Source organism: Caretta caretta, chromosome 2 (assembly GCF_965140235.1).
Source record: "Caretta caretta isolate rCarCar2 chromosome 2, rCarCar1.hap1, whole genome shotgun sequence".
In the NCBI taxonomy this organism is placed as follows: domain Eukaryota; kingdom Metazoa; phylum Chordata; order Testudines; family Cheloniidae; genus Caretta; species Caretta caretta.
Window position 1 is genome coordinate 21,836,787 of NC_134207.1, and position 22,690 is coordinate 21,859,476.

Sequence of the window (22,690 nt, forward strand, 5' to 3'; positions counted from 1 at the left end):
ATATCCGAGGTGCTTCTGGCCACGTCGGCTGGGAGCGCCTGGACAGACATGGGCGCAGGGACTTAATTTAGAGTGACTTGACCAGGTCATTCTCTTTAGTCCTGCAGTCAGTCCTATTGAACCATCTTATGGTGAGCAGGCAGGCGATACGGATTGCTAGCAGTCGTACTGTACCATCTTCTGCCGAGCAGCCATGAGATGTGGATGGCATGCAGTCCTTCTGCACCGTCTGCTGCCAGCCAAAGATGTAAAAGATAGATGGAGTGGATCAAAACAAGAAATAGACCAGATTTGTTCTGTATTCATTTGCTTCCCCCCCTCCCCCGTCTAGGGGACTCACTCTTCTAGGTCACACTGCAGTCACTCACAGAGAAGGTGCAGCGAGGTAAATCTAGCCATGTATCAATCAGAGGCCAGGCTAACCTTCTTGTTCCAATAAGAACGATAACTTAGGTGCACCATTTCTTATTGGAACCCTCCGTGAAGTCCTGCCTGAAATACTCCTTGATGTAAAGACACCCCCTTTGTTGATTTTAACTCCCTGAAGCCAACCCTGTAAGCCGTGTCGTCAGTCGCCCCTCCCTCCGTCAGAGTAACGGCAGACAATTGTTCCGTGCCTTTTTTCTGTGCAGACGCCATACCAAGGCAAGCATGGAGGCCGCTCAGCTCACTTTGGCAATTAGGAGCACATTAAACACCACACGCATTATCCAGCAGTATATGCAGCACCGGAACCTGGCAAAGCGATACCGGGCGAGGAGGCGACGTCAGCGCGGTCACGTGAGTGATCAGGACATGGACACAGATTTCTCTGAAAGCATGGGCCCTGCCAATGCATGCATCATGGTGCTAATGGGGCAGGTTCATGCTGTGGAATGCCGATTCTGGGCTCGGGAAACAAGCACAGACTGGTGGGACCGCATAGTGTTGCAGGTCTGGGACGATTCCCAGTGGCTGCGAAACTTTCGCATGCGTAAGGGCACTTTCATGGAACTTTGTGACTTGCTTTCCCCTGCCCTGAGGCGCATGAATACCAAGATGAGAACAGCCCTCACAGTTGAGAAGCGAGTGGCGATAGCCCTGTGGAAGCTTGCAATGCCAGACAGCTACCAGTCAGTTGGGAATCAATTTGGAGTGGGCAAATCTACTGTGGGGGCTGCTGTGATGCAAGTAGCCCACGCAATCAAAGGTCTGCTGCTATCAAGGGTAGTGACCCTGGGAAATGTGCAGGTCATAGTGGATGGCTTTGCTGCAATGGGATTCCCTCACTGTGGTGGGGCCATAGACGGAACCCATATCCCTATCTTGGCACCGGAGCACCAAGCCGCCGAGTACATAAACCGCAAGGGGTGCTTTTCAATAGTGCTGCAAGCTCTGGTGGATCACAAGGGACGTTTCACCAACATCAACGTGGGATGGCCGGGAAAGGTACATGACACTCGCATCTTCAGGAACTCTGGTCTGTTTCAAAAGCTGCAGGAAGGGACTTTATTCCCAGACCTGAAAATAACTGTTAGGGATGTTGAAATGCCTATATATATCCTTGGGGACCCAGCTACCCCTTAATGCCATGGCTCATGAAGCCATACACAGGCAGCCTGGACAGTAGTCAGGAGCTGTTCAACTACAGGCTGAGCAAGTGCAGAATGGTGGTAGAATGTGCATTTGGACATTTAAAGGCGCGCTGGCGCAGTTTACTGACTCGCTTAGACCTCAGCGAAACCAATATTCCCACTGTTATTACTGCTTGCTGTGTGCTCCACTATATCTGTGAGAGTAAGGGGGAGACGTTTATGGCGGGGTGGGAGGTTGAGGCAAATCGCCTGGCTGCTGGTTACGCGCAGCCAGACACCAGGGCGCGGTTAGAAGAGCACAGGAGGGCGCGGCACGCATCAGAGAAGCTTTGAAAACCAGTTTCATGACTGGCCAGGCTACGGTGTGAAAGTTCTGTTTGTTTCTCCTTGATGAAACCCCCCGCCCCTTGGTTCACTCTACTTCCCTGTAAGCTAACCACCCGCCCCTCCTCCCGTCAATCACCGCTTGCAGAGGCAATAAAGTCATTGTTGCTTCACATTCATGCATTCTTTATTCATTCATCACACAAATAGGGGGATGACTACCAAGGTAGCCCAGGAGGGGTGGTGGAGGAGGGAAGGAAAATGCCACACAGCACTTTAAAAGTTTACAACTTTAAAATTTATTGAATGACAGCCTTCTTTTTTTGGGGCAATCCTCTGTGGTGGAATGGCTGGTTGGCCGGAGGCCCCCCCACTGCGTTCTTGGGCGTCTGGGTGTGGAGGCTTGGGGAGGAGGGCGGTTGGTTACAGAGGGGCTGCAGTGGCAGTCTGTGCTCCAGCTGCCTTTGCTGCAGCTCAGCCATACACTGGAGCATACTGGTTTGGTCCTCCAGCAGCCTCAGCATTGAATCCTGCCTCCTCTCATCACGCTGCCGCCACATTTGAGCTTCAGCCCTGTCTTCAGCCCGCCACCTCTCCTCCCGGTCATTTTGTGCTTTCCTGCACTCTGACATTATTTGCCTCCACACATTCGTCTGTGCTCTGTCAGTGTGGGAAGACAGCATGAGCTTGGAGAACATTTCATCGCGAGTGCGTTTTTTTTTTCTTTCTAATCTTCACTAGCCTCTGGGAAGGAGAAGATCCTGTGATCATTGAAACACATGCAGCTGGTGGAGGAAAAAAAAGGGACAGCGGTATTTAAAAAGACACATTTTATAAAACAGTGGCTACACTCTTTCAGGGTAATCCTTGCTGTTAACATTACATACATAGCACATGTGCTTTCATTACAAGGTCACATTTTGCCTCCCCCCACCGCGTGGCTACCCCCTCAACCTTCCCCCCTCCCTGTGGCTAACAGCGGGGAACATTTCTGTTTAGCCACAGGCAAACAGCCCAGCAGGAATGGGCTCCTCTGAGTGTCCCCTGAAGAAAAGCACTCTGTTTCAATCAGGTGACCATGAATTATATCTCTCTCTCCTGAGGATAACACAGAGAGATAAAGAACTGATGTTGTTTGAATGCCAGCAAACATACACTGCAATGCTTTGTTCTACAATGATTCCCAAGTACGTGTTATTGGCCTGGAGTGGTAAAGTGTCCTACCATTAAGGACGCAATAAGGCTGCCCTCCCCAGAAACCTTTTGCAAAGGCTTTAGGAGTACATCTAGGAGAACCGAGAATGCCAGGGCAAAGTAATCCTTTCACGTGCTTGCTTTTAAACCATGTATAGTATTTTAAAAGGTACACTCACCGGAGGTCCCTTCTCCGCCTGCTGGGTCCAGGAGGCAGCCTTGGGTGGGTTCGGGGGGTACTGGCTCCAGGTCCAGGGTGAGAAACAGTTCCTGGCTGTCGGGAAAACCGGTTTCTCCGCTTGCTTGCTGTGAGCCATCTACAACCTCATCATCATCATCTTCTTCATCCCCAAAACCTGCTTCCGTATTGCCTCCATCTCCATTGAAGGAGTCAAACAACACGGCTGGGGTAGTGGTGGCTGAACCCCCTAAAATGGCATGCAGCTCATCATAGAAGCGGCATGTTTGGGGCTCTGACCCGGAGCGGCCATTCGCCTCTCTGGTTTTTTGGTAGGCTTGCCTCAGCTCCTTAAGTTTCACGCGGCATTGCTTCGGGTCCCTGTTATGGCCTCTGTCCTTCATGCCCTGGGAGATTTTGACAAAGGTTTTGGCATTTCGAAAACTGGAACGGAGTTCTGATAGCACGTATTCCTATCCCCAAACAGCCATCAGATCCTATACCTCCCGTTCGGTCCATGCTGGAGCTCTTTTGCGATTCTGGGACTCCATCATGGTCACCTGTGCTGATGAGCTCTGCATGGTCACCTGCAGCTTGCCACGTTGACCAAACAGGAAATGAGATTCAAAAGTTCACGGTTCTTTTCCTGTCTACCTGGCCAGTGCATCTGAGTTGAGAGTGCTGTCCAGAGCGGTCACAATGGAGCACTCTGGGATAGCTCCCGGAGGCCAATACCATCGAATTGCGTCCACAGTACCCCAAATTTGAGCCGGCAAGGTCGATTTAAGCGCTAATCCACTTGTCAGGGGTGGAGTAAGGAAATCGATTTTAAGAGCCCTTTAAGTCGAAATAAAGGGCTTCATCGTGTGGACGGGTGCAGGTTTACATCGATTTAACGCTGCTAAATTCGACCTAAAGTCCTAGTGTAGACCAGGGCTTAGGAAGGTGTGGCTTTAGTTCTGTATAGTGGGAAGAGGTCTCACAATGTGTAGGCTTTCTAAGGTTTTTGATGTTTTAAAGGCTTTTTCTGCATGATAGTCACTTGATATCAGCCTGCTCCTCTCTTTAATACTATGTACAAAGCTGAAAATGCATATGCAGTGAGAGATTTTGAACCTTCTCTCTATGTATTTGGATATATACACGTATAGTATGTAAGAGAATTAACCAGAAGAGCTGGGACCTAGCTCCAGTACTTTAATGCAGTAGCTAGTGATCCAAAGTTTATTTACAGGATGGAAGCACGGATTTGATCACAGTTCTGTTGCAAAAGAGCAAAATAGTAGACAAGTAGTGCATATCTATTTTTCCATAAGTAAATGGCCTTGCAAGCTGCAGCTGGTGAGATTGGCTGTTGGGTATTGATGCTTCAAATGGAAACTGATTGTGGAGAAGAGATTTGTGGGGTGGAAGGAAGTAAAGCAGTGAAACTTCTATTCCATTGGATGTCTCAAGACTGATAAGATGTAATACATACCAGAGCATAACCAACTTGAATATTTTGCATATAGCATACATTTCTAAGGATCACCACACTTCTGACCATCCCATTCTTTCATATAGTGCAATATCTCATTTCCGGTATTAAATATTACAAAATATTTTTACTAGTTTAATAACTGGATGCTATTTAAGGCTCACAAGTATCAAAACTTGATGAAAATCATTGATACAACTCTGTAGTTACAGCAGAACAGCCCTGTACTTAATGGATAACTGATACAAATTTTGCTGAAGCAAGGGAAAGAGCTTTTGGATGTTAAACATGCTGTATTCATTTTAGTACTTGTGGCAATATTCATTCTTAGAAAGCAAAGCATTTCAGAAAGATGGTTAAGTTCCATTATTCCCATTTTACAGTTGGAGAAATAGAGGTATAAAGAAGCTAATATTTTGCAATTCATATTCATAATTTCCTATTTAAAAAATCAACCAAAACCTAAGATGTAGAAGGTAAACTGTGTGAGAGACAGACCACACAGAAGGAAACAAAACAAACATGCTCCCTATGGTTGAATTTATGTGATTTAAAATAATTTTGATCACTGATCTTAGTATAGCTTTGATTTTTTTTGTCAGAAGTTTCATTTGATCTCTTATATTGTTTTTCATTGACGTTTACCGTCAAATATAAGACACATTTATTGATGTGTCCATAATGCGATATTTTGGGCATAGTGTTAATTGGGACGCATGGTTCCCTTAAAGCAAGGGTAGTCAATAAGCGGACTGCAGGCCAAATACGGATCACCAGATGCTTTTGAACAGACTGCAAAATCTTTTATTTACTAATTATTATCATTATTATTTTCTCTGGAGTCTATACCTTGACCAAGAAATTTGGACCTTGACAAAAAATAATTACCCCGGCCTTAAAGCATTATGAGCAATCGTACAGTGTAGAGAGTAATTAATACCATATGCAGTAGCTATGGTTGGTCTCCCTCTGTCTCGCACCCTTTCAGAGATGTTGCATTCTTGTCCTGTGGACTGTTTTTTCTGATCTTCAGGACCACACCTTCCATCTGGAGCTCCTCTGTCCCACCCTTGGCCATGATTTGTAACTCATTCATGCGCTGCATACAAACAGTTTTAAATGAATCATACTTTGATCTGGGGATCTGAGACTAGAACTCAGGTCCTTTAGCTTCCAAAATGCAGGTCTTCACCACTTGAGATCACAGTAGACGATCTCTTAACCTCTCTGTGGTCCATCCATTAGAGCAGTGGTCTCCAAATTGGGGTGCATGAGATGATCCCAGGCGGTGCACGGCAGCAGGAGCGCCGCCCGACTTTTTTTTTTTTCTTCGGCAGCAGCTCTGCACGTCCACAGCTGGTGTTCCCCTCCGGTGGCGCGTCTGCGGCAGGTCTTCCAGTCTTCTTCCATCAGCGGCACGTCTGTGGCAGGTCTTCCGGTCTTCACCCTGGGGGTGCGTGAGCCGAAAAGTTTGGAGACTACTGCATTAGAGGGCATGTCTCCCACAAAGTCAGGAAATTATAAATGCACTCTAAAAGACATTGCAGGAGGAGTTACTGCTCCCTACTACCCCATTAGAGCATAACAAATGTTAAACTTATAAAATGGTCTGTAATTGGGTCATGCTCTTTGTCTGAGAGTAGCCTGGTTCTCATGTTGACTGTCTTCAGAGGAACAGCTGGGTGAAATGAACAGAGTCCTGCTTCATGGTTGACAGAGAGAAAGAGAATGGGGGATGGGGGGAGGGAAGTCTATAATACAAGAGCATCACTACTAATGTGGGAACATGGCACTAAATCAAACTACTTCCTCTGGGAATAGTTAATAAATTCTAAATAGCAGGCGAATCTTTCCAAGTAGTTTCCTGGAAACCTGCAATTTAGATGCTGGCATTATGTGCACCAGAGCACTTAGAGCCTAGGTCAACAGCCCTTTTGCCTCCTCTGACATTTCCTGTCATGTTTAGCTGATAATTTTATAAACTAGCCCTGCCTTCCTAAGCAAAGGCTGAACAAAGGAGTGGTAATGAGGCTTGAGAAGATGTGAGATTTGCATGAACTTACCTCAGTACCAAAAAGTCAGATGACCAGATGCCGATCTCAGTATCATTAGGCATAAGTCAACTTAACCTTGAAAAACAGGGCAAAATGTATTTTGATGTGCTTTAGGAAGTACAGAGAAAATATCTGTGTCCAGATATGTTGGTGTTATCCCAGAGCTTAGCTTCTTTTGCTGATAGGTCCTCTCAAGTACACCAGAGAATCTCTGTAACTAGGTTGTGACACTGGCATTTGACCTGTTTAACACACATGGTTGAGTTGTGTTGACATAAAAACATTTTTCCCAATACAAACAAGCGTCCACTGTGTTTCTGTCCACACCTACCAGGCTGCTTTACCACGTCATCTTTCAGGTCATTCTCGATAAATTTGGGCAGCTAATGCCTGAGGTGGGAACTGAGCATCTAGAAGTCATGCACACAGCAGCAGTGGGCAATGCGCTCTGGGATGTTCCACTTAGGGTGACCAAATGTCCCGATTTTTGGGTCTTTTTCTTATATAGGCTCCTATTACCCCCCACCTCGTGTCCCAATTTTTCATGCTTGCTGTCTGGTCACCCTCGTTCCACTGCACAAAATGCTGGGAGGAAGGACAACCAGCCAAACTGGTTACACAAGTACTCTTTGTGAAGGGAGGGGGGAGATGAAGCGGGCCAAATGAGTTACAAGAAGACAGCCATGTGCCAGCTGCATATGCTGGCAGGGAAGGGAACGTTGCTAGCTGCCATAGTCACTAAGGCGGGAGCAGCAGCAGTATTGTGTGTGGACAGAACCTTTGTGTAGAGCCAGAGAACCTTGACTGATTACAAACTGTTAAAAGTTGTAAAGTAGACGGGGTGATGGCACTGTCCTTTATAGGTGTGCAGAGGAACTTGTCTTCCTTTTCAAGTCTTGAATCGCAGGGCATGCTAAGTCTCTATTAATCTTTTTTCCCCCCTCTTGCGCGCTTTCCTTCCTTCTTTTAGCTTTTGTCTTGGTGTCCGTGGGTAGGGAAAAAACTGTCGCCTTTAAGGGTGGGTTTCTCAGAGCTTTTTACAATTCGTTTCAGTGAGGGAATGCACAAAGTGTCTTTAAGCTTTCTTGTCCCAAATCTGAAACTTGTTTTTTGCTTAATTTGTGTATATCATAACAGCAACTATACAGCAACGTTATTTTGTGTGCAGTCTAACAATCTGAGCTCTTAAGTTTCCATCATAGTTGTGGGGATCTCCTTAAAGAAGAAATCAAAAAGACACGTTGCTGTATTTTGTGGACGGTGCTAAATCCTGCACTGGTACTTCCTGCCTTGTCCATGCATTTTACTTCCCTTTTTCTCGCCTTCACTGATAGCTCTGCAGCAGTGAGACATGAGCATATGCTATGCTTGTGTAAGCGGGGGAATAGTCCCACTATTGTGGGGAACTTTCCTGGCTTCTGCACTACCCCGGTGAAGTGGGCCAGCGAAAGGATCTGAGTCCTCACTCCCACTTCCTTTACCCAGAGGCCTCCCTGCCGTTGAGGACTCCCCTTCCACCCTCCTGTCTGGCAGAGTCCTTGTAACCCCAACAAGGCAGGGCCCAGGATTCCTGGGGGGCTCGACCCCCAACCCTGCTGTGGTCACCTAGGACAGGGGCTAGGGTGTCCCCACTCCGGGGTACTCTCTCTGCACTGGGCACTTCTCTGACCCACTGACCATTACATACAAGTTAAAGCAAATGCAAGTTATTTAATCAACAATTAATTTTAAAAAGAATAAGGGAAAATGGGAAAGGTTAAAGGAAACACATCACCCCACTCTGTGGCAGGGAACATCACAAACAGTGTCTCTGGAACGTCAGGGCAGTTCACAGTCTGTTCCTTGTACGGCTCTGGCTGCTGCAGGGATGCTGTGGGTTGGACACTCGCTCTGGTGGTGGCCACAGACTCTCAGGCTCTAGGTGGCAGGCCCCTTCTTCCCAGCATTGTGCCCGCCCTGTCGGGGTTACCAATCCCCCTCCGAGTCTGGCCTGCAGATCCTCCTGGCTGAGGCGTCTTCCTGTGCTGGACCTGCTGCCCAGGATCCCCCTCGCTCTCCCCAGCTGCTCACCACACCTGGCTCCGGACTGCCCCAGTCCCAGCCCCGCTCTGCCTCAGCATGGCTGCTGCTCTGCCTCCAGCTCCCTGGACTGCTTCTCTGGCCCCTCTGCCTCTGGTTGCTGCAGCTCTGCTCCCAGGACAGGTCTGCTCTGCAGGCTGCTTCTGTGACTCTGCTGCCAGCACTGGCCTGCTTCCTGGGCTGCTTTTCTGGCCCCTCTGGCTCTGGTTGCTGCAGCTCTCCTCCTGGGGCAAGTCTGCTCTGTCTGGGCTGTGCCTCTGGCTTTGGGGCTGCAGCTCTGCTCCCAGCACAGGGTCTGCTCTCTCTGGGCTGCTTTTCTGGTCCCTCTGGCTCTGGCACAGCTCTGATCCCCAGCTCAGCTTGGTCCCCTGTTTTCTCCTTTGCTCGGCCCCACTCTGTCTGACCCAGGCAATTCCAGCTCACACGGAGGACGGGACCTCCCTGGCCTCCTGACTCCCTGATTAGCCTGCCCGCCCTGTCATTCAGGCTGACCTGGAGCATTGGCCTCTCCCCATTGTTCCTGGGATCTGTCAGTCTCAGGGTCCTGCTTTCCCTTCGACCCTTCCCCCTTTTAGTACTGGGAGCTGCAACTAAAACACCCCCCACTGAATGTTAGTAAGGGGGCAACAGTCCCCTTACACTTGGCATTTGCATGTAAGTGAACACCTTAAACATCTTGGTTTGCTCCAGAATTGCCATGCACTACAACAACGCACAGCTTTTTTAAATGAAGGATGTTTTTTGTAAGATTTGCAGGTTTTACTTGCAAAGTAAGAAAATCTCAGGAAGCTATTCCCACTTTTATGCTCCATGCTTTGAACAGAGGTGCTTTAAATTCAGCATGCCAATTTCGATTGTTGTAAAGAATTTTGGGGTAAACAGTACATTTGCCAGCTGAGCTGTTAACTCAAGCCTGCAAAGAATTTATTTGGAGAACAAGAGCTGGCCTCATCAGATTTCCCGCCTCTAAATTAATCTGTTAATGGGTATGCAAGCTGCTTAATGTAAAAAGCGCAGTCCTCTACTGTGCGTATATGCAGAGGGGGAAAAGTAGCTACGGTACTGTTTTTAAATTCAAAATTAAAACATTTTATAATTAGATTTAGTTTATTTCAGAGTTTGTATCGTTTAGTGCATTTATGTGGCCAAAAGAGCAAAGACACTTGACTTGTGTGTGTTCAGATTATTGTCCTCATTATATTTTTCATAACAGGTGGAGTATTGCTTTTTTCCATTGATGTCAATGTTGTGTACTAAATTCTTGTGCCTACTGGGTTTAAACAGCCAGCTGGTGTTAGGCTGTGTGGTGCTAGTCTCCCTCCATTTGTGGAAAAGCATAACTAGGTAACAAATGTAGGAAAGCTAGAGATGAAAGTAGTTGCACTAATGCAAAATATTAGTGCCAGACCAGCACAGCATTGGTCTTTGAACGTAGCACTGGATAAAATAGCTTAGCAGGTTTCATGGAATCTAGGTAACCATTTTAGTGGCACAGTTATCCAATTTAAACTTAATACTTGTGTTGGTTGTCGTTTGGTTAAAGGAGTTAATAAATTCTCCAAATTTTGCCTAAGAAATTGCTGTCTAGAGAAGTGGTGGGAAAAGACAGTTAATTTTAAAGCTCCATTCTTTGTACCAATCCATGTTAAAACAAATTTCAACAGTGAATTATTCCTGGGAGATAGAGTTCACAGGTATTTCGAAATACAGTTGAGATCAGATTTTTAAAATTGGCTTCACAGAATGCTCAGCAGCTGCCTTTGGAGAGTGTGCATTTAGGTGTGCAATAAAAACTTGTTCTGACAGTCATACCACACTAAACACAGTGAAAGAATGTTAACACTAATGCAAAGCGAAAGACATTCACAAGTGGGAAATGAAGCACATCATGGAATACCTGGAAATGGAGTATAGCATTCCTCTACATGCTTTATTGGGCTGTGTTGTGCAGAAGACCATGTGGTGCTGTTCTGCTTAATTGTGCATTTAATTGTTGTTATTGGTTGATGTTGCCATTTTAATTTAAACTTTCGTACTGTATTCCTGTATGTTGAATGAAGACCTGTGAAATTTTATGGAAAATGTGTTAACTTTAATATAGCATTTAGTGAATTTTCTCCTTTTGTTACCCCACCATCCTCCCTTGTACCCTGCCAAGGAAACTGCTCTAGAGTTGTTCTGCTCAGAAAAGTGGCAGTTTTAAAAACAGCACTGCCATACTCTGCAGAACTGCTCACTGTGTGTTCTCTCAGTTGTAGCTGCTGCCTTCAGTGACAAATTCTTTGTTCTGCTTTTTGCACCTGTTAGACTTAGCTGTGTTTGGATCCAACTCACCCTTCCATGTGAATATCAAACAGAATTCCAGTAGCAGTGATGTCCTGCATATGTCATCAGTTTCATCTAACCCTTAATACATATAGGATGTCACAGAGCGTTCTGGTGCCCAGTTATCTGGCATAGTCCAGTGAACACTTGTGTATTTGCATGCTCTTCCCATTTCCTAAACTCAACCAAGTATTGCACTAAGTGCACCCACTGTGTGTGGATGTCAAAGACCTAATCAAACGTTCTATTCTAAATTGAACATCTTGAATACAGATATTAACAAATGAATTTAGACTGAAACCGTTCACGCGTTTTCTCAGATTGAGGGGTTTTATTTTGTTTTTGTGGGTTTTGTTTTTAAATTCCCAAACCTTGTTTGGAGATCCTCAGAGGGCAGAGTTTTGTTGCTCTTCAGGAATAGTCTGTGCCTCTATATTTTACTGAGATCCATCATTCACATTAATTAATTACTAGGTCTGGTCCACATCTTAAAAGTTTTGCCAGCACAGATACGTTGGTAAGGAGTTTGAAATATTACACCCCTGACCGACATAACTATATTGGCAAAAGCTGTATGGTGCAAGCACTTATGTCAATATAGTTTATTTTATTCGGGGGAACTGATATAAGCTATACTGTCAAAAGAACCCCTTTAGCTAGTATAAGCTGCATCGCCACTAGGGGGGGTGCTGGCATAACTACGTATGTATAGGTTTCAGAGGAACAGCCGTGTTAGTCTGTATTCGCAAAAAGAAAAGGAGTACTTGTGGCACCTTAGAGACTAACCAATTTATTTGAGCATGAGCTTTCGTGAGCTACAGCTCACTTCATCAGATGCATACCGTGGAAACTGCAGCAGACTTTATATATACACAGAGAATATGAAACAATACCTCCTCCCACCCCACTGTCCTGCTGGTAATAGCTTATCTAAAGTGATCAACAGGTGGGCCATTTCCAGCACAAATCCAGGTTTTCTCACCCTCCACCCCCCCCCACAAATTCACTCTCCTGCTGGTGCTAGCCCATCCAAAGTGACAACTCTTTACATAATCAAGTCGGGCTATTTCCTGCATAAATCCAGGTTTTCTCACATCCCCCCCCCACCCCCATACACACACACACTCACTTTCCTGCTGGTAATAGCTCATCTAAACTGACCACTCTCCAAGTTTAAATCCAAGTTAAACCAGAACATCGGGGGGGGGGGTAGGAAAAAACAAGAGGAAACAGGCTACCTTGCATAATGACTTCGCCACTCCCAGTCTCTATTTAAGCCTAAATTAATAGTATCCAATTTGCAAATGAATTCCAATTCAGCAGTTTCTCGCTGGAGTCTGGATTTGAAGTTTTTTTGTTTTAAGATAGCGACCTTCATGTCTGTGATTGCGTGACCAGAGAGATTGAAGTGTTCTCCGACTGGTTTATGAATGTTATAATTCTTGACATCTGATTTGTGTCCATTTATTCTTTTACGTAGAGACTGTCCAGTTTGACCAATGTACATGGCAGAGGGGCATTGCTGGCACATGATGGCATATATCACATTGGTGGATGTGCAGGTGAACGAGCCTCTGATAGTGTGGCTGATGTTATTAGGCCCTGTGATGGTGTCCCCTGAATAGATATGTGGGCACAATTGGCAACGGGCTTTGTTGCAAGGATAAGTTCCTGGGTTAGTGGTTCTGTTGTGTGGTATGTGGTTGTTGGTGAGTATTTGCTTCAGGTTGCGGGGCTGTCTGTAGGCAAGGACTGGCCTGTCTCCCAAGACTTGTGAGAGTGTTGGGTCATCCTTTAGGATAGGTTGTAGATCCATCCTTAATAATGCGTTGGAGGGGTTTTAGTTGGGGGCTGAAGGTGACCGCTAGTGGCGTTCTGTTATTTTCTTTGTTAGGCCTGTCCTGTAGTAGGTAACTTCTGGGAACTCTTCTGGCTCTATCAATCTGTTTCTTTACTTCTGCAGGTGAGTTTGTGTGTGTATGGGGGTGGGGGGGATGTGAGAAAACCTGGATTTATGCAGGAAATAGCCCGACTTGATTATGTAAAGAGTTGTCACTTTGGATGGGCTAGCACCAGCAGGAGAGTGAATTTGTGTGGGGGGGTGGAGGGTGAGAAAACCTGGATTTGTGCTGGAAATGGCCCACCTGTTGATCACTTTAGATAAGCTATTACCAGCAGGACAGTGGGGTGGGAGGAGGTATTGTTTCATATTCTCTGTGTATATATAAAGTCTGCTGCAGTTTCCACGGTATGCATCTGATGAAGTGAGCTGTAGCTCACGAAAGCTAATGCTCAAATAAATTGGTTAGTCTCTAAGGTGCCACAAGTACTCCTTTTCTTTTTATGTATGTATAGCTGCTCAGGCCAAACTTTTTGGCCCGAGGGCCACATTGGGGTTGCAAAACTGTACGGAGGGCCAGGTAGGGAAGGCTGTGCCTCCCCAAACAGCCTGGCTCCCACCCCCTATCCGCACCCTCCCACTTCCTGCCCCCTGACTGCCCCCCTCAGAACCCCTGACCTATTCAACCCTCCTGCTCCTTGTCCCCTAACCGCCCCCTCCCGGGACCCCCCGCCCTTAACCACCCCCGGGACCCCACCCCCATCCAACCCCTCTGCTTCCAGTCCCCCGACCCCTATCCACACCCCTGCATCCTGAGAGGCCCCCCCGGGACCCCACGCCTATCCAACCCCCCCATACCACGTCCCCTGACTGACCCCCACGCAGAATCACCGCTGCATCCAACTGTTCGCTGTCCCCTGACTGCCCCCGAGACCCTCTGCCCCTTATCCAACCCCCCAGCCCCGGCCCCCTTACCATGCCGCTCAGAGCAGCATGTCTTGCAGCCGTGCTGCCCGGCCAGAGCCTGCTGCACTGCCCTGCAGGAGCGCGCAGCCCCGCCGCCCAGAGCACTGCCCGTATGGCAGCGTGGCTGCGGGGGGAGGGGGGACTGTGGGGGAGAGACCGGGGCTAGCCTCCCCGGTGGGGAGCTCAAGGGCCGAGCAGGAGGGTCCCGCAGGCTGGATGTGGCCTGCGGGCCATAGTTTGCCCACCTCTGGTATAGCTAGATCCTTTCTATTGTAAACAAAGCCTTAGTACCATTGACACAAATAGCTCCTTCAAGAATCTGCATCTCTGAGGCAGTTTTCCTCTGATTTGTGTCTGCAAAGACTTTGGCATCCTTAGTTACAGAGAAAATAGCTATTTAGCATATTTCTTTCTCAGCCAAGCTGGGAACAGAATCCCATAGCCTGGGCAAATTTTCAGTCATGTTTATATCTAAGCCCATTTAAATATATATTACCCAGTACTTTTTCAAATAGGCGGTCGTACTGAATATTACACTTAATCTAGTCTGTGTTGACAATTGTATGGCTATGCAGTGCATGACTTTGGCTTGTCATAATTGTAGGGTTTTTTTGCCGATTTAAATGAAAATAGTTGAGGGAGTTTAGACCTTGTAACAATTGCAAATTCACACTTGTTTCAAAGATGTCTAATTTTTAAAAAAGTGAATGAAAACTTTAAAAATTATTTTAAGTACCTAAGAAAATTGCTTAGTTTTTATCACCTTGAGCAAACAATGTTTAGAAATGTTTCCCAAGTGCAGTTCACCTAGGAGTTGCCCAACACTCAACTGTTTTTCCAACAATTCTTTTCGCGGGGGGCGGAGACCTGTGCTAACTTAAATAAATCTATAAACAAAAGCTCCTTCCTCCCCCAAAAGGTAGTTTATAGCATGGTTTTAAACAAGTTTATAATATTGTAACAGTGTTTGTTTGGTTTAGTGCATGCAAACAGTTGCCCTGTTGAGATTTCTTGGGCTATATGGAGCCTAGCATGGCTGCAAGTCTCTGTGGCACTTATCCGTCAATCCATCCTTTACTTTTGTGGGACTGCATGTGGACACAAGTGTCCCCCCATGAACAGCTTTCAGGATCAGGGCCTATGGCTTGTAACCCATAAAGGAAACTGTCTGCTATTTCAACAGCTTGAGTTTAAATAAGAGTTGAGTGATAAGTCGAGAATGTCCCACTGCTTATCAGCTTGTCACAGCCTTGGTATTTAATGTATTTAATAATGGAGCCTATAGTCAGCTGCTTGTTTAATCTATGCTATGAGATGGAAGCATCTCTTGATAACTTTGAAATTGCAAAATATTATGTCCCCTTTTCATGGTCTCCCTTCCCTTTTGGACTTCCCCCTTGAAGATAAAAAGGAATCACTTAAGTGGAGTCTTAAAGTCACTTCCTGAAAGACAGTTGTCAAGCTAACCTTCTGTACCCTGCTCAACAATGAAGTTAAAGGCTAGAAGAGATAAGAGGCTGATTGTAGCCAACTGCTTTGAGTATACAGAAGGCCTTGTAGTTATACAGCTGCACGTTTCATCAAATAATCATTTCATTGATACATGATCATTAAGTAGAACAGAATGATTCTAATAAAGCAATTTAGCCTGTCTCTTCCTCTCCCCCTTCCCCCCCATCCCTACTCCTTTTATTCCTCTGTGGTGTTGAATAACAAATGGGCATGGAAATAGAACCATTTAAGCCTTTACAGTGGCCTCCTTGTAGCAGTATTACACAGCATTTCATTTAATTAGTTTATAATGAGATTTTTGGTCTTCTTAGGCTTGGTTGGGGGACGCATGTGTGTGTTGTGAATAATGCATTTTATTTCTGAGAACACAGAATCCTTGATTTTTTTTTTTACCGTTTTTTTAATTTGATAAAATGACAGGTTTTTTTTAATACTGACGAGAGGTTCCACTGTATAGCAGTAATGCCATTCTCCACTTGTAGAATATTTCTTTAGACAGTGTTAGAGAATTTTAGAGACGTTTAATGAATCATTGTAATGCGCCCTGTAAGGTACATACATTTTACCCACATTTTATAGGTGGAGAAACTGAGACGTAGTTAGGGAACTTGCCCAAGGAGTCATAGAGCAGGGAGTGGAACTTGGGTCTTCCAACACTTTATCATCTCTTTTACTAGGAGACTGCTAAATATGCCATTATAATCTCTTGTCTTCAGGGGATTGTAAGTGTCATAGAAGCATGCTGGGACTTTGTGCAAAGTGTCAGCTTTTAAACAAAATGGAGTTTAAATTGGTTCAGCAATTTCTCAGCTACAGGAATGCATGGGAGTGGATGGTATTGCAATGCAAAGCCTTTTGTCTGGCTCTGTCCAATTGGGTTTGGTAGCAGCTGAAAGCTGGTGCTCTCTGTTTGCTTCTGGGAAACAAACTGACAGCATTCTGTTCTTCAGTGAATAGGTTTTCCCTTTGCAACTGGCCACTTGTAGAGAGTCTTGGTGGGTAAGAAGTGAACAGGCATGGAGATTAGACTCATCTCACCTTTTTAGAGGTGAGTCCCTCTGGGACATGGTTGCGGAAAGTGTATGAGTTAGTGCTGGAAAGCTTTCACTGCAGCTTCCTATGCTTGACTGTAGGTAGACTTCACTTTTCAGGGTCCATGCATACTTGCATTAAAACTTTTATTTTAAATATGAAAATACTTTCCCATATGGATTTTAAAATCCTGTTTTGTGCTCTTAAGCACTAGACTGCACCAATTGTACTGCATACTTAATACACGAACTTCGTCCCACATTCCATTCGTGTTGTTGTGAGGCTAAACCCCCAAGTATAATGCTGAGGGTTTGCCTGGTGGATTAGTTAGTGGCTGAATTACTTATTGCCATGTGAACTTTCATAATTCTGTAATGAACCAAATAGCTAGTGGTTTGTTAACATCTCATTCTATGGGCAAGACCAGGGGTCCCCAACACGGTGCCATTGCGCCTGCCGGGGCATTTTTGTGCGCCCGCAGGACACGCCGCTGCCGAAATACCACCGAGAAGCGTTGCCATTTCTTGGTGGCATTTCGGTGGCAATGCTTCTTCCCGCTGCCGCTTTTCGGCATTGGGGTGTCTGGCGCCTGCCACAGTCTTCTGGGGATCACTGCAAGACACTAAGTTACTGTAATGATGAACCAAAGTATGGGACTGCCTTTCCATCTGTGATGACCCTCTGGAGGAAGCTAAAAATTAACGCTAGTTTAAAAACAAAACCAACAACAAGCTTCAGCAATTTTGAAGATTCACAAATTTTGGATCAGCTCTACTAAGATCGTATGACTTGAAGAGATCTTCTTCTGCCTGGTGCTAGTCTGTGTGGGCAGTGTCCCACCAGCCGATGCCAGTATCTTTAAGAAGTGCTGGGATTGCCCAATAGCAGTCCTCCCAACAGTGGGTACTGCAGTGCCATCCTGTGGTGTGGCTCAGCCCAGTCACCCCCCCAACACATACATACACACACACACATTCAGTTCCTGGAAATTCAGTCCCTATTAATGTATGGACCAGCCACAGGAAGGGAAGCCAGCATGCTCTCCATCACAGAAGTGAAGATAATGAGAGGGTCAAATGGTTGGACATGTAACAATAGGAAATAAAGCGAGGCTGTAAAGGGCCTAGTGCAGGTTGCTCCAGTTGAAGGCCAGTTGAGGGAGGTCTAGGCTATATTGATATGGGCATATTTAGCAGAGACTGAAGAATTATATTGGTAGGGTGGCTCTTGCAGTGACTTTAGATGGAAGGACAACTGAGGGAGAGATCAAAGATGCGGTACATGGACCAGGTATCAGTGGACCTCAAAAGGACATATCTGCACAGGAAAACCCGTGCCTGGCTTGTGCCAGTAGGCTCAGGCTGAAGGGCTGTTTCATTGCTGTGTAGACTTATGGGCTTGGGCTGGAACCTGGGCTCTAGGACCCTGTGGGGTGGGAGGGTCCCAGAGCTTGGGCTCCAACCTGAGCCTGTAAGTCTACCCAGCAATGAAACAGCCCGGCAGCCTGAGCTGGCTGGCATGGGCCAGCCATGGGTTTTTCTTTGCTGTGTAGACATACCAAGAGAGATCAGTTTGCCCAACAGCTTGGCTATAAAAGTCATCAACCCCAGATAGGGAAGTAGCAAGAAAGAAGAAGATAACTTTCTCCCTGGAAAATATACTGAATATATTGATAGCATGGCAGTGTTTAAATGGTGTAATCTGATGTGGGGCTGAAGACCTGGTAGGGGCCTGCGGGTTTTTTTCTGCCCCTGGAAAATATTTTTTAAAATACCTGGGGTGTGGTACAATTTGGTCCATTCCAGTCGAAAAACATTTGCTCTTCAGGGTATTTTTCAGAGTCCTGGGTTATAAGTAATCTTTGGCAGGGATACTTTAGTGATAGGTGGAGAAAGGGGGTGGTTGATTCAGAGGCAGGGATATCAACCCAGTTTGATGGTTGAATTTTATCAAGGGGCTCCAGGGATATCTCCCAGTGTCATTGTGTAGGTCATCTTCAGAGATGAGATACTCACAGGTATCAGTGCAGTTGTTTCTTCTTCAGCATCTCTCTCTCTCTCTCTGATATCCTATAAACCCAGCATGCCTTCTCACCTGGATAGGTATTTACAGACATATTTGTGGTTTTCTGGCTTTTCTGATCAAAAGCGTGTTAAGATTAAAAATCCAATTGTCTCTTCCAGCAGTTCTGTCTCATACACTTAATTATACTTCAACAACATTAGCTCTTAAATGGGAATTTGAAATGCAGAGTGACTTTGTTGTTGCAGTATGCTTTGAATGAACCCCAGGTTTGTTTTTGTTTTTTGCTGCGGCAGAAGCCTGCTCATACAGAACAGCTTTTTCAGTGCATGCTTGCCACCTGCACCCCTCTATGGACTGATTGACTGTGTAGCCATTAGCTGCCTGCTGTGTTGAGACGGTAGCAGCCTGCAAATGAGAGGGCTTTGAGGAATAGAACAAAGATCACCATGGTCTGCATCAAACAGCACTGTAATTGTTTATGGCAAGTTGCTATATGCAACTGTTTTTTTTTTTTTGTTTTGTTTTAAATGGTCCCATATTATTGTTACCCTGGGATGAAGATGATGATGAGCTGCTGGAAGGTCTGGATCTGGGACTTAAATAGTCTTTGCAGCTATATTTTGATACTGACTGGGGCACTGCAGATGTCTTGTTTCTGGGATCATCAGACTCTGTGTCCCTCTGCTCTTCCATTTATGCATACATTTTCATTTAGTAGCACATTTGATCTTGAAGGTTCTGAAGAAACCAATTCTTTGTGTTTTATTGTATGAGCATGAATCGTCTTTTGTTACTTAGCAACTTTTGGCATTCACTTGTTTCCTAACACTTCCTTTGGTTTTAGACTAGCTGAGTCAGATACATTAGTGTGCTGTTTGGAAATGACTTAAACATTAACCACTCATTTTGTGGTACTGATCAGTTCAAGTTTCACATTTACCACTTAGAATGAGAAATTGCTTGGTGAATTCAACACTGAACAGAGAAAAAGAAGATTAAGCTAACTGACATTATACAGCATCATTGTAACGGGGTGCCCTCACTTTTTGCGAGCGCCCTCCTGGCAGAGTGTGTGTGCTTGCATTTTCTCTCTGCTTTGTGATGAGTCTTCAGCGATCCAGCCCTCCGGCCAAGTCACACACAGTCTGTGTGTGAGATAAATCAAACCCCATCCAGGATATAAGCCCAACAGGGGGCCCATCTCAGGTCCTGCAGAAGACAGGGTATGCATCCGATGAAGTGAGCTGTAGCTCACGAAAGCTCATGCTCCAATAAATTGGTTAGTCTCTAAGGTGCCACAAGTACTCCTTTTCTTTTTGCGAATACAGACTAACACGGCTGTTACTCTGAAACCTAAAAGAGTTCGATTCCTCTTCTGGGGAGTATCAAAGTCCAGGCCACTTTCCCAGTGGCTGGTGGGGCTGAGCAAGCCCCGCCCTCTACTCTGGGTCGCAGCGCAGGGATCCTATAGAAAGCAGCCATCCGCTGCTTTTAAATAAACTGTGTCAGTGCTACAGTTCCCTGGGCCACTTGCCTGTGGCCCCAGAACATTCTTCATCCTTACCTCAGGGCCTTGTCCTGGTGGAGTCCCATCAGTCAGCTCGAAGCTCCTTCATGTTCCCGCCAGCCTCTGCCAGCACTGCTCTGTCCTAGGTCCTGTAGCTCCCTCAGCCTTGCCAAACACACCATCCACTCTCCTCCAGCTCTAGCAAAGAACTGACCCTGCAACATTTCTTATACTAGCCTGCTGGGTCCTGATTGGCTGCTCCCCTGCAACCCCTTTCTGATTCGCTGTGTCCCATACAGCCACTCTAGGCAGCTTGGAGGACCCTCTCCACTGCCCTTTTCTGGGGCGGGTGTGGCAGGGCTGCGAGGCCTTCAGTAGGGGCCTTCAGAGCCAGGTCCGCCCCATCACAATCATATTATCAGATGCCCTACCCACTCACAGCAAGATTTTAACAAACTAAGCCTCCTGCTAACCATTGACAACTTCTCCCAGTCTCTTCTCTTTAATATTCACTGACGTTTAATTTCATGTGCTGGTCCGGCTTCTCCTTGTTATCATTGACTCTGCCCATTCATCTTCCCTTCTATGCTTCTGTAACAGTTCTAGACTTTGTTTCCTAACAGGCATACAAAAACTTGGATGTGCTCATCACTTCCCTTTTTTAGGATAATTTTCATTCACAGATTGACATTTACACCTAATGTTTCTGGTATAAAAAAAATAAACCACCTTTCAGATATATACTATGATTCTAGAAATACTTCCAAAGAACATGGAAATTCAAAGAGGTGTAGAGGGGGGCAATTGGTGGTTTGTTTGTTTTTTTAAAAGACTGTCCATCCCAAAAGTAGTGTTGTTTTCTGGGAGAAAAAAAGTTTTTTCACACCTCTGAAAGAGCTTTTTACAATTAATAGTAAATACCTTCCCTTGTTTCATACAATGTTGTTGTGTTATATAGTATATATCCTTGGTGTTGAATGTGCATATTTATGTTGGCTGGTTACTGCTACTTGGGTTAGAATAGTGCTACCTGGCAGTTTTTATTTGTGCCCTTCTTTATTTTAGCTGACCCTTATTCCCCATTTTACAAAACACGTTGTTCCCCATTTCCCATTTTCTGTTCTTAAATGGCTCTTCCTTTTCTCATGGTGTGGGGTTAGGGAAGCATAAATATTTAACCTATAAAAACCCCAGAATACTTGTGTTCCTATTCAAGTTTCCCCAGTTCTTGCGTAATGCAGCATTTCACTGTATCTTGAAAGATAAGTTACTCCACTAATCACAGTGGAGATAGTTTTAGCAGCCATTTCTCAGGAGACCTTCCTTGAAATCTGCAGTAGGAGTTCTGCCTCCATTAGGACAAGAAGTCCTGCTCCTTGCTTGTTTTTTAATGGCCTGGTAGTTCTCTGTTGGGGGAATGAAGAATAAGACCATACTGAGCATGTGGGACAAGAAAGATGCCGTCAGTAGCTGACATAGTTTTTCACTGTGGGAGATGAGGGGTCTGACTTTTCCGCTTTTTGGTACACAGCTGTATGTGTAGTAACAGCTTTTGTATGAACTGCAGTATTAATGAGAGAAGACTGATCTGCCTCCACTGTAAAGACCCATTCAGATCTGCAAGTTTTCTTCAGTCATTGTTTTTGCACAGTTGTTAGTTCTACTACAGCACCTTAATACTTATAAATGTTAGTAAAACTTCAAACTTCTGTATGTTCGTTATTAAATTAATTCTTCAAAGGAATTTAATTCTGAACATGTTCAAAAGGGTAAATAAAAGGCTTCTGCCATAATAAGAGCCAAAAAATAAAACCCCACAGCATTTTTGTGCAGAATATTTGCAATTTCATTCATTTGATGGGCCCAAAATTTTGCTAGTTGTAAAAATAATTTTAACATAAAAACGTGACATTTAGCAATTTTTTTAAATGTAAAAATTGGAATATTGACCATATTGAGCTTTTCACTTGAAAATAAATTCTTTCCCCTAGTTTTTAGCAAAACTCACAAAATTTCAAAGTATATTGCAAAAGCAGATCAAGATCACAATCAAAATGAAAAACTTTACATTTTGAGGTTTTAAAACTGTTATGGGTGTTTCACACAACCCTGGTGAATATTTTTAACCAATCAGTTAGGACGTTGCGTAGCAGTTTGTTGAGATGCTAACTACAGCTTGGCTTACATATAGGTAGAACCATATGGCTATCAAAACAAAAGCTAACTGAACACAGAAAAGGCCAAGATGATTGTTTAATTAAATAAAGCGGGCAAATGCTTGCTTTAAAAGAAAATATACTTTGGGGAGAAAAAGTCGTAAAAATTAATCGTTTGCTGTCAAGAGAAGTTATCATTTGGAGGCACTGAAATGAGTGAGTGGGAGTGCAGAGCACATAAACAGTGCCATCTTCTGGCAATATTGTGAAGTGATAGATGCATGGTCTATGATGACTACCGATATGTGTCCTGTATACAGGATTGGGTTTGGGAAGAGAGAGCGTAATCTGTGCTGAAATGGGGTGTTTTAAATGTCAAAACCTTTGCAGTATTGGCTGTGAAGAATCTGGCCAAAGGAAATTAGTCAAAAGTCCTGGATATGTTGT

The 22,690-nt window shown here is 45.1% G+C and overlaps 2 protein-coding genes across 8 annotated transcripts in view; one reads left to right on the forward strand and one right to left on the reverse strand.

Annotated features, from left to right (window-relative positions):
* The window catches only part of MTSS1 (MTSS I-BAR domain containing 1), a 178,627-nt gene that overhangs the window by 103,622 nt on the left and 52,315 nt on the right, over positions 1-22,690 (forward strand). The window lies entirely within an intron of this gene.
* Positions 1,881-9,292, reverse strand: LOC125632835 (zinc finger and SCAN domain-containing protein 32-like). Its single transcript, XM_048841642.2, has 2 exons — positions 3,272-9,292; positions 1,881-2,683 (listed from the first exon to the last, which is right to left on the reverse strand). The coding sequence occupies exons 1-2, from the start codon at positions 3,672-3,674 to the stop codon at positions 2,598-2,600; spliced, it is 489 nt and encodes a 162-aa protein (XP_048697599.1). The 5' UTR covers positions 3,675-9,292; the 3' UTR covers positions 1,881-2,597.

Bases quoted from the DNA above. Each gene is read 5' to 3' on its own strand.
- LOC125632835 (XM_048841642.2), bottom strand. From the start codon at position 3,674: ATGAAGGACAGAGGCCATAACAGGGACCCGAAGCAATGCCGCGTGAAA. The intron at 2,684-3,271 runs GTGAGTGTACCT...TTCCTCCACCAG, and splicing joins AGGCGGAGAAGGGACCTCCG to CTGCATGTGTTTCAATGATC.